The sequence below is a fragment of the Erythrolamprus reginae genome, chromosome 4 (assembly GCF_031021105.1).
Source record: "Erythrolamprus reginae isolate rEryReg1 chromosome 4, rEryReg1.hap1, whole genome shotgun sequence".
Taxonomy (NCBI): domain Eukaryota; kingdom Metazoa; phylum Chordata; class Lepidosauria; order Squamata; family Dipsadidae; genus Erythrolamprus; species Erythrolamprus reginae.
The window spans coordinates 1,193,716-1,205,930 of NC_091953.1; the positions used below are offsets into that span (position 1 = coordinate 1,193,716).

A 12,215-nucleotide genomic window follows, 5' to 3' on the forward strand; every position below is an offset into this window, starting at 1 on the left:
TGACTCGTGCAGTATACAGGTCCTCAATGGAAGGCAGATTGGCAGCAATTGTTTTTTCTGCAGTTCTGATTCTCCTCTGAAGTCTGTGTCGGTCCTGTTGGGTTGCAGCACCAAACCAGACAGTTATAGAGGTGCAGATGACTGACTCAATGATTCCTCTGTAGAACTGAATCAGCAGCTCCTTGGGCAGTTTGAGCTTCCTGAGCTGGCGCAGAAAAGGGTGAGGGGGAGGGGGAAGGATTATTCTTGTTGGTTTATGGGATCCTAAGGTATAATTGGACTTCAGAGGTGATTTAAGTCTCGAAAAGCACTTTCTCCGCTTTTTCTCCGCCCTAGCATTGAAGCCACGCTTTCGATAGTAGACGGATCTTGCAAAACCCACTTTTGCAAATTTACAAAAGTTTTATCTCTGAGTGATTTTTGGTCACTTGCTTCTTAGGAGAATATTTATTTATTATTTATTTATTTATTTATTTATTAGATTTGTATGCCACCCCTCTCCATAGACTCGGGGCGGCTAACAACAATAATAAGGCAATATAAACAAATCTAATATTTAAGTTAATTTAAAAACCCTAATTTAATAAACCAATCATACATACAGACATACCATGCATAATTTTTTTGTAAGCCTAGGGGAAAGAATATCTCAATTCCCCCATGCCTGACTACAGAGGTGGGTTTTAAGGAGCTTACGAAAGGCAAGGAGGGTGGGGGCAGTTCTAATCTCTGGGGGGAGCTGGTTCCATAGAGTCAGGGCCGCCACAGAGAAGGCTCTTCCCCTGGGTCTCGCCAAACGGCATTGTTTAGTGGACGGAACCCGGAGAAGGCCAACTCTGTGGGACCTAACTGGTCACTGGGATTCATGCGGCAGAAGGCGGTCCCGGAGATATACTGGTCCGATGCCATGAAGGGCTTTATAGGTCATAGCTGCTACTGCTGGAAAAAAATTCAGAGGTTGGCGATTTTGGGGTTAATCAATCAAGACTGCAACGTTTTATTGATTCCTTTTTATGGGAAGTTGAAAAGTAGAATTGAAATGGATGTAAATTATTGATGCCGCGGGTGGAAGGAAGAGTTCTCTGTCGGTGAACGGCCGGAAGGTTGCTTTGATCTTAAAATGAGGTTGATGGAATTAAAAAGGAGGAGGAGGAAGAAGAAATATTTCAAAGATAGGCGGCTCTTCAAAGAACGTGTCATTAAGTTTTTTCTGGCAATTGCTGTGCTGTTAGAGATGCAGTTCAGGGCTTTGGAATGTAAACTGATGTTGGTTTGGATTTGGGGAGTGAAATTGACTGAAGATAGAAAAAGTTTTGAATTTTTTCCCACCTTGGAAACATTTGTTCAGATTCTGGAAAGAGAACAGAGAAGAGAAACAAAGATGATTAGGGACTGGAGACTAAAAGATAAGAAGACCAGTTACAGGAACCGGGCATGGCTACTTTAATGAAGAGAAGGACTAAGAAGAGAAGAGAAGAGAACAGAAATTAAAAAGAAGAGAAGGGTCTACAGAGAGGGGCAGCATACAAATCTAAAATAATAATAATAATAATAATAATAATAATAATAATAATAATTATTATTATTATTATTATTATTATCATTATCATTATCATTATCATTATCATTATCATTATCATTATCATTATCATTATCATTATCATTATCATTATCATTATCATTATCATTATTATTATTATTATTATTCTGGGAGTTGAAGTCCACAAGTCATAGAGGAGCCAACTTTGCCCACCCCTGAACTAGGGAATGTCATCAGTGCTAGGAGTGGGGACCCCTGATTTAGATGACCCTTCTGGCCTCTTCCAACTCTATCATTCATGGCTGACTGAGGAATTCTGGGAGTTGAAGTCCACAAGTCTTAAAGTGGCCAATGTTTTCTTTTTTCCAATTCTGTGCAAAAAGCAATCAAGCCGCCATTAATACATGTACTATAAGATAATTTTATTTATTTATTCATTCATTCATTTGTCCAATACACAAATACCTAGGAAGAAAAATAGACATGGAGTAATATATACTGTATAAGGGTAAAGTGAACTTAGAGGAGAGGATATATGAAGGGAAGAGAATATATATGATAAGTGAGATAAAGGAAAGACAATTGGACAGGGGACGAAAGGCACACCAGTGCACTTATGTACGCCCCTTACTGGCCTCTTAGGAACCTGGAGAGGTCAATCGTGGAGAGTCTAAGGGAGAAATGTTGGGGGTTAGGGGGTGACACAATTGAGTCCGGCAATGAGTTCCACGCTTCGACAACTCGATTGTTGAAATCATCATATCAATAATAGCTCGCCTTCTGGTATTGTCCTCTGATTATCCCTAATGAGAAGGTCTCAGGTTTAAATTCTAATAGCTGGGACCCATCCAACCCTGTTATTCTGTCATTGTAGGATTCTCTTAAGGCAACCATGCAATAAATGAGTGAAGTCTTAACAAGTCTTACCCCGAGCAGGGGGCTGGACTAGAAGACCTCCAGGGTCCCACCCAACTCTCTTATTCTGTCATATGAGCCTTTCTCCTCCCTTCATTAACGGGCGCTGAAAACAACTCCGTCGGCCAATGCAACCGAACCTCCTTCTAATGAAAAGCAGAGGGACAAAACAGAACCTGCAGGAGAAGCAGACGAAGGACGAGGGATCCTTTGTTGTCGCCTGGAAGCGTATCAGCTTCCCAGAGACGGAAAAGCTCTTCGGTTGCGAGGGCGGCTTTTGTGTCCCCCCAACAAAGCCCAGCCAGTTTGAAAAGAGACTCTCGTGTTTCCCGTGACAAAAGAGGCTCCAGGAGCTCTGTAGGTGGAAAAGGAGATTTGCAAAAAAGCAGCGTGGCCCCATTTTGAGCCCTGAGGCCCACGGAGGGTTTGCAGGGGGTTGGGGGTCTTGGGGAGACTCCCCACGGAGAGAGGGGGGCACCCTGCTCCTTCTTGGGTGCAGAGAGGGTGGGGAGAGGGCCCTGGGAGACTGTGGGGGTCTTGCCTTGTGGACAGGAGACTCTGTGTAGGCTCTGGTGCTGACGTTTGCGCAGCAATGGTGCATCACCAAGCAGGTTGTAAGAGTACATCGTTCCATCCAAATAGAGCTGGGAGGGGTCTTGGAGGTCTTCTAGTAGAACCCCTCATTTAAGCAAGGGACCCTAGGCCAGGGGTCTCCAACCTTGGCCACTTTGAGATTCTTCTTCTTCTTCTTCTTCTTCTTCTTCTTCTTCTTCTTCTTCTTCTTCTTCTTCTTCTTCTTCTTCTTCTTCTTCTTCTTCTTTTTTCTTCTCCTTCATCTTCTTCTTCTCCTTCATCTTCTTCTTCTTCTTCTTCCTCCACCTCCTCCTCCTTCTCCTTCATCATCTTCTTCTTCTCATTCTTCTTCCTCCACCTCCTCCTCCTCTTCTTCTCCTTCATCTTCTTCCTCTTCCTCTTCTTCTTCCTCTTCCTCTTCTTCTTCTTCGTCTTCTTCTTCTTCTCCTCCTCCATGTCCTTTTCCTCCTCATCGTCTGTTCCTTTTCCTCCTCTTCCTCCTCCTCCTCCTCCTCCTCTTCCTCCCTACCCCCCCCCCATTGCCCTCATCTCACGGCTTCTCCTCTTCCTCCTCCTCCTCCCGCAGGCCATGAAGAAGATGTACAAGGCCTGCCTCAAGTACCCCGACTGGAAGCAGAAGCACCAGCCCCACTTCAAGCCCTGGCTCTACCCGGAGCAGAACCCCCTGCCCAGCCTGCCCCTCGCCGACCTGGCCATCCAGCACGCAGACTCCCTGGAGAACATTGACGAGAGCAGCCTGGCCGAGGGCAAGGAGGAGCGGGCCGAGGGCAGCGACGAGGACAGCCTCAACTGAGGGCCCCACGGCCGGACTGGGGGGGGCAGTTGGGGGGGCGTGGAGGGCGGGGGGAGCTGCGCCACCCACCCACCCCAAGACCCAGCTGGGCTTCTCCTGGTTCTGTGTCGCCCCTGTGCTTGCAAAGGGGGGGAGCGGCCTCATTTAGCGCCGGCCGTAGGACAGGATTCTTCAGGGTCGGGGGGCTGCGAGACGCTTCAGCCGGAGGGCAGGGTTTTTGGAGGACCACGTCACGTTGGCAGCTCCCCTTTTGCCCCCCCCTCACCCCCCAATGCCAGGCACCCACTTTACCCTGGGTTGGGGTTTTTTTTTTTTGCAACTGCCACGTTCCTTTGTCTGCATTGTGTGTTTGTGTGTTTGTGTGTGTGTGTGAAGCAGAGACCCCTGAGCAGGGGTGGGCTCTGCCTGGACTGGTGGGGAGGGGAACACAGTGGGGTAGCGAAAATGGAGCCCCACCCCAGAGCCCCCAATTTGCATCCAAAGACGTTGAAAGAAAATGCCGGGGGTCCTCTTTAGCCTCCGCGTTCTTCCCAAAAGCCTTTAAAACCCCCAAAGTTGGAGATTCCGCTACCAACAAAAGTGTCGAGGAAAAGTATCAGGAGATGAGATCTGGAATTGATCCTGTGTGATCTGGGTCTCTGCCTCCCCCTCCTTTCCGAGTGGCTATAGTTATTCTCTAGAACAGGGGTCTTCATAGCTGGCTGGAGGATTCTGGGAATTGAAATTCACAAGTCTTAAAGTTGCAGAGTTTGGGGACCCCTGCTCTAGAGAATAACATGAATAATGCTTGAATGTTTTGCCAGAAACCTTGATTGGGTTTGTTAGTCTGCAGGAAGGAGGGTGAAGACTGTTGTGTGGAATGGAGCATTTGGGGATGTTCACTGAGGCCGTGAAAGCAGCACGGGCCACTTTAAGAAGAGCCCTGCTGAATCAGGCCAAAGCCCATCGAGTCCAACAGTGGCCCCCCAATTGTCCGTGGGGGTCTTGAGCAGAAAGAGAAGGCAAGACCCTCCCCTTCCCTGGACCCCCAACAAATGGGACCCAAGGGAACCCTGCCTGCCTCAGTCAACATAGAGGCGGCACTTGGACATCCGTTTGAATCACCACCATGGATACACTGGGCATCCACTTTCGATTGTGGCCTTTGAGTAAGTGATTATTTTGCAAGTGGCCACTTTAATCACAAATAACAATGCTCAAAATGTCCTTTCCAAATTCTCCGTGAGATGTTTCTCTCATTTCACGGATCAATAGCTGCTCACTTCTAGGATGGGGGTGAATTCGATGACCTGCTTGTTTGGACTCCATTGATGTGGGGGTTGTTTGGAGGGTCTTGGACAATCCTTGGTCAAGTCACATGATTGTCAAGCTACTCCCACCTAGTCACATGGCCAGCAAGCCACTCCTACCCGGTCACATGGCCAGCAAGCCACTCCCACAAAATAAGCCACACCCACAGGGTGGTAGTAAAAATGTGGGTAGCCCTTCAGTGCCCCTGAGCTTTGCAAAATCCAGAGGAAGGGGCTCATTTCTTCCCATGAAGGAATCTGCTGCTCCTTGGAGGGGTTATGAAGGGGGGGCTCCCCAGCCAGGGAAAAATCCTCCCCCCTGTGCAAAGCCTTCATTGGGGGGGGATGACCAGGGAGAGACCTCACCCCAACAAGATGAGGAAGGCTGCTGGATTTGTACGCTCTTCGGGTCCCTCCGTCGTTGGGTGATGCTCCGAAGCTTCAACTTCCTCGCTGTTGCATTATCGCTGAACCCTACTAGGGGTCTCCGACCTTGGCAACTTGAAGCCTGGTGGATTTTGCTTTGCCGAATTCTGGGGGTCGGAATTGCCAAGGTTGCGGACCCCCATCCTAGCAGATGGCGGCGTCTCTGAACCTAAAGAACCCCACAGGACAAGACCCCCTCCCCACACCAACACCAAGGCCCCCCTCCCCATAATTTCTGGCCCCAAACAAGGAGCAGGGTCCCCCCCACACACACACTCAGCGGTGGGTCACAGGGAGGAAAACTGGGCTGAAATCTCACACATTGCGAGAGAGATTTCAGTGCTGGTTTATTTTTGGGTGTGTGTGTGTAATTTTTTACATTTTTCCTCCCTACAAACATTTTCAATAGGTTTCAATATCCCTTCCCATTACGATAAAAACAGTATCAGATTAGTAAAATGAATATAATTGCAAACACCCTCCCCCAAAAAATGATTAGTTCCAAATAATTTACTTCTGGTATTCATCAACCCTCCCAACCTTGACCTCTGATTGTTGTCATCTAGATATCTAGTTTTCTTTTCTTTTTAAGTATTTGTATTAATTTTCCACTTTAAAAAAAGGAAAACACAATAGTAACCCATCAAATCAAAGAAAATTAAATCAATATATAGAGATATTAGCGTTGTATTATATTAATGTTCTTCGGTGATGTTTTTTTTAATTTCGCGCACGTGCCGAAGCCCAAAGAAAAATCACCGAAATCTCGCACACGAACGCTGTCCCCTCGCCGGATTTTGCTTCTGCTCATGTCTGCGAAGCGAACATGTGAAACATTGAAGAAAAAAGATGGCGGCACCATAGCGGCTGCATGGGAGTTGCGCAATCTGGCATCCGCTGTAGGAGCGCCCTCTCCTACCATACCAGTAGCAACCCACCGCTGGACCTTCTCCGGCTGCCCAAGAGTAGAGCCACTTAGCCACCCTAAACTGGTTGTAACTGGACAGCCCCTACTCTTGCTCCCTCTTCCTCACAAAGGAAATTGAGCTCAGGTGTGGGTGTGTGTATTTGTGTGTGTCAACAGGTTTGGAGGGGGGCAGAGGTAGGCTGCTAAGGTGGAATGGTGACATGTGCTCGCCCCCGGGGCTCTGAGTACTAGCGGAGTCCAACGCAATTATGCTACTCCACCTGGGCAGGTAGCGAAATTGCTCGCGGACATGCAGGGAGCCTCGTGTTTCAGCGCGATATCCATGGAGTCCAGAGCAATTCTGCTACTGCACCTGGGCAGGTAACCATGGGGCACCTGTGTGTCCACGCATGATTTTGCTACTTGCCCAGGTACAGTAGCAGAATTGCTCTGGACTCCGCTAGCACTCAGAGCCATGGGGGGGCGAGCACACCTCATCGTTCCACCTTAGCAGCCCACCTCTGGCAGGGGGTGATGAGTTGCCTACAAAAGAAGGGAGGGGGCAACCTTCCCAGTCTGGCCATCTTGGGCCAATCCAGGTGGGCAAGGCCAAGTTGACAGGTGAGTCAGATTGATTGCTCCTAAACCCCTCAGGGGATCTTCTCAGCTCACCTGCTAGAGGGAAGGGGATTCCAGGGAAGTTGGAGTTTGGTTGGTGGCCATGGAAGGATTCTAGGCTGGTGCCTCTTTTGACGCTGCCCCCCCCACACCCTGGTTCTGCTGTTTTTTCCCCTTAAAGCGAGCTTGGAAAGGCAGCTGGGGGCAACTTCTCCACCTTCTTCCTTTGTTCTGGGATGATTGACAGCTCTTTCTGGGCTGGGGAAAACCTCGCCTGGTGGGGGAGCCCCTAAACTGGGGGGGGATGTCTTGCAGCAGGAGATATGGGGGGATGCTTTCCATGGGACCTCCCCCTTCTCTTTTTTCTTTCTCTCTTTTTCTCTATTTCCCTCTTTCTTCCTTCCTTTCTTTCTCTCTCTATCTCCTTCCCTTTTTCTCTTTCTCTCTGTCTCTTCTTTCTCTCTCTCTCTTTCTCTATTTCCTTCCCTTTCCCTTTCCCTTTTTCTCTCTCTTTCTCATTCTCTCCATTATCTCTTTCTCCTCTTTCTCTTTCTCTCTTTTTCTATCTCCTTCCCTTCTCTCTCTCTTTCTCATTCTCTCTCTCCTTTATCTCTCTTTCTCTCTATCTCCTTCCTTTTGTCCTTTTCTCTTTCATTCTCTCTTCCTTATCTCTTTCTCTCCCTCCTTCCCTTTCTCTCTCCCTTTCTCTCTCTTCCACTCTCACTGCCCCCTGCCCAGTCTGGAAGGCTAGCGGAGCAAGGGAAGTGAGATTGGACTAGCCTTAAATTGTAGGATTGTTACTGTAGCTTTTCAGGGGCTTCTTTCCCAAAAGCCCCTTTTGCATTTTGGGGGGTGGGTGGGGTGAGGGATTTAAAAAACGGGGAAGGGGATTTCATATCTTGTTACTGGACCATTTGTTTCAAAATAAACGGAGTTCAAATTCTTTTGAGTGTGTCATTTAACAAAGAGGTGGAGGCAAAACAACTGCCCTGGAACATCAGGGGCAAAATATCCTGCAGAGAATGTCGGGATTCGAACATGGGGCCTAAAAGCATCATCTTTTCCACTGTTTCTGCAACTCCCAGAATTCCCCTGACAGAGATGGTGGATATAATTGGAGGAGAGTTGGGAATGGGAAGAGTGGGCAGTTTATTCCATATAAACGAGGCTGTCCAACCATGGCAATTATGGCTTGTGGACTACAACTCCCAGAATCCCCCAGCCAGCTCTTCCAACTTCCCTCAACCTGCATCCTGCTGTTCCTCTTCCTCTTGCCTGGGGCATTCTGGGAGTTGTAGTGCCCCCCCTTAAAGGGGCCTAGAAATACTGGACTAGATGACCCTTCTTATCCCTCCATCATTTTATAAGGTGGAGAATTCTGGGAGTTGAAGTCCAGAAGTTTTAAAGGCGCCAAGGTTGATGTATAGACTGCATTGGAGTTTTTCAGAAGGTGTTGGACTGCCGCTTGTCTGAAATGGTTTAGGGTCTCCTGCCTAAGCAGGGGGTTGGACTAGAAGACCTCCAAGGTCCCTTCCAACTCTGTTGTTGTTGTTGTGATGATGATGATGATGATGATGATGATGATGATGATGATGATGATGATGCAATGGGTGGAAAATAAACAAGGAGAGAAGCAACTTAGAACTAAGGAGAAATTTCCTGACAGAACAATTGATTAGTGGAACAGCCTGCCACTAGAAATTGCAAATGCTCCAACACTGGAAGTTTCTAAGCAGATGTTGGATAACCATCTGTCTGAAGTGGTGTAGGGTCTCCTGCCTAAGTGGGGGTTGGACTAGAACAGGGGTAGGCAAAGTTGGCTCTTCTATGACATATGGACTTCAACTCCCAGAATTCCTAAGCTAGCATGTTTGGCTCAGGAATTCTGGGAATTGAAGTCCACGAGTCATAGAAGAGCCAACTTTGCCTAACCCTCTGCAAGTCTTTCGTGACCTTTTCTTGGACTTCTTCCAATGAAAGAGGTGGTTTCTCCCTCTGGGCCTTTTAACCAGTTATTCTGGCTCCTTAATCCTCCGTCGCCTGACCTTAGATCCACCCCTAACCAACATAACAACCGGCTTTGCCAACTCAAGTTTTTCTCACCCAGAAACATTTGCAGAAGAACCTTTCTTGTTCTCTGGAAGGAAAGTGCTGCCTCGTGTTGTAATGAGGCTGTGAACTAAAGGTGGTTGGCCAACTGTTGCGAGGGAAAAGGCGCCAAGGTTGGTGTATAGAGACGGCATTGGAGAGATGCTCACACAGTAGCAACACAATAAGGAAAAATCTTCATCAGTTGTGGGCTGGAGTTGTTTGCTGACAAGGGCTGCTATAGAATAGAATAGAATAGAATAGAATAGAATTCTTTCTTGGTCAAGGGTGATTGGACACACAAGGAATTTGTCTTTGGTGCAGATGCTCTCAGTGGACATCAAAGAAAAGATGCATTTGTCAAGAATCATGAGGGACAACACTTAACGATCGTCATAGGGGTCAAATAAGCAATGAAGTAACTTAGAACTAAAGAGAATTTCCTGACAGTGAGAACAATTGATCCGTGGAACAACCTGCCTCCAGAAGTTGTGAATGCTCCAACACTGGAAGTTTTTAAGTAAGAGTCGGGGTGGCGCAGCAGGTAGAGTGCTGTACTGCAGGCCACTGAAGCTGACTATAGATCTGAAGGTCAGCGGTTCAAATCTCATCACTGGCTCAAGGTTGACTCAGTCTTCCATCCTTCCGAGGTGGGTAAAATGAGGACCCGGATTGTGGGGGCAATAGGCTGGCTCTGTTAAAAAAAGTGCTATTGCTAACATGTTGTAAGCCGCCCTGAGTCTAAGGAGAAGGGCGGCATAAAAATCGAATAAATAAATAAAATAAATAAAAAAATAAATAAAGATGTTGGATAACCATCTGTCTGAAGGTAGTGTAGGGTCTCCTGTCTAAGCAGGGGGTGGGACTAGAAGACCTCCAAGGTCCCTTCCAGCTCTGTTATTGTTTTTGTTGCTATTACTATTACTATTATTATTATTATTATTATTATTACTACTACTACTACAATTATTATTATTATTATTATTATTATTATTATTATTATTATTATTATTATTATTATTATTATGTGTCTGTTTGCCTGTCTGTCTGTCTGTCTGGCCATTTATCTTCAAAACATTGAGAGGGTCCAAAACCCCTGAACCAGACCTGCAGCAACCATGAAATTCAGCCGGGGATGAAATAGCGCCCCCTGCTGTCTCCTTGGATGCAAAACGTAGGTTATTCCGCTGGACCTTTTAAAAACAGGTTGACCAACTCCCAGAATTCCACCCAGCCAGCGTGGCATTCTGGGAGTTGAAGTCCACCCATCTTCAAGCAGCCAAGGTTGAGAGGTGCTGCCTTAGAGACAAAGGAGGCTTGAAAGCCAAGCGTTACACAGGGTCCTTGACTTACAACCGTTCTTTGACTGACCAATGCCTGTTTCAACGGCATTGGGAAAAAAGTGATTTATGGCCATTTTCCACCCTTACGACCATTGTAGCCACCCCTCTGGTCATTTGATCAACATTCACTTGGTGATAGACACATAGAGGCGGGGTGGCACAGCAGGTAGAGTGCTGTACTGCAGGCCACTGAAGCTGACTGTAGATCTGCAGGTCAGCGGTTCAAATCTCATCACCGGCTCAAGGTTGACTCAGCCTTCCATCCTTCCGAGGGGGGTCAAATGAGGACCTGGATTGTGGGGGCAAGAGGCTGATTCTCTGTTAAAAATTGCTATTGCTAACATGTTGTAAGCTGCCCTGAGTCTAAGGAGAAGGGCGGCATAAAAATCGAATGAATGAATGAATGAATGAATGAATGAATGAATGAATGAATGAATAAATAAATTTATGATGCTTGCTTTGTCATGTGATCCATTTTTACACCCATCTCACAAGCAGGGTCAAGGGGGAAGCCACAATCCATTAAAACAATCATGTTGTTCGTTTAACAATGGCAGTGATTTACTTAACGACTGTGGTCATAAAATGGGGCTAAACCCATTTAGCAAAATGTTGGGCATCATCGTGGTTATAAGCTGAGGACTTCCTGCCTGTGGAAGACTGAAAACTGAGTTTATTTATTTCTTATTTTATTTATTTATTTGTTTTGTCGAGTCCGTATCAGTGGCATACAGAGATATAACAATATTTATATACAGTACATGATACTAGTAATAGAGAAAGATTAGGACAGGGGACGGAAGGAACGCTGGTGCGCTTATGCACGCCTACTTCAGCTTCAACCACAACAACGCACGAGCACACAACAGATACACACTCAAAGTAAACCGCTCTAAACTCGACTGCAGGAAATACGACTTTAGTAATCAAGTAGTTGATGCCTGGAACTCACTACCTGACTCTGTAGTATCATCACCCAACTTCCAAAACTTTACCCTTCTTAGACTGTCCATTGTTGACCTCTCCCGATTCCTAAGAGGTCAGTAAGGGGCGTGCATAAGTGCATCAGCATGCCTTCCGTCCCCTGTCCTCATGTTTCTCTCTTGCTAGTATCATGTATATATATATTATTATATTTATTTATTCAATTTTATGCCGCCCTTCTCCTTAGACTCAGGGCAGCTTACAACATGCTAGCAATGGCATGTTTTAACAGAGCCAGCCTATTGCCCTCACAATCCGGGTCCTCATTTGACCCACCTCAGAAGGATGGAAGGCTGAGTCAACCTTGAGCCGGTGGTGAGATTTGTATACCACCAATATGTACCGTCAATACGGAGACCTCGTCTACAAAAAGATATTGACAAAATTGAACGGGTCCAGAGATGGGCTACAAAAATGGTGGAAGATCTTAAGCATAAAACGTATCAGGAAAGACTTCATGAACTCCATCTGTATAGTCTGGAGGACAGAAGGAAAAGGAGGGACATGATCGAAACATTTAAATATATTAAAGGGTTAAATAAGGTTCAGGAGAGAAGTGTTTTTAATAGCAAAGTGAACACAAGAACAAGGGGGCACAATCTGAGGTCAGTTGGGGGGAAGATCAGAAGCAACATGAGAAAATATTATTTGACTGAAAGAGTCATAGATGCTTGGAACGAACTCCCAGCAGACGTGGTTGGTAAATCCACAGTAAGTG

At 46.5% G+C, this 12,215-nt stretch overlaps 1 protein-coding gene across 1 annotated transcript; it reads left to right on the top strand.

Annotated features, from left to right (window-relative positions):
- Positions 1-3,594: 3,594 nt before the first annotated feature.
- STARD10 (StAR related lipid transfer domain containing 10) lies at positions 3,595-8,025 on the top strand. Its single transcript, XM_070749408.1, has one exon. The coding sequence runs from the start codon at positions 3,618-3,620 to the stop codon at positions 3,840-3,842; it is 225 nt and encodes a 74-aa protein (XP_070605509.1). The 5' UTR covers positions 3,595-3,617; the 3' UTR covers positions 3,843-8,025.
- Positions 8,026-12,215: the final 4,190 nt, after the last annotated feature.

Coding starts and splice junctions, on each gene's coding strand:
- STARD10 (XM_070749408.1), top strand. CDS start 3,618: ATGAAGAAGATGTACAAGGCCTGCCTCAAGTACCCCGACTGGAAGCAG.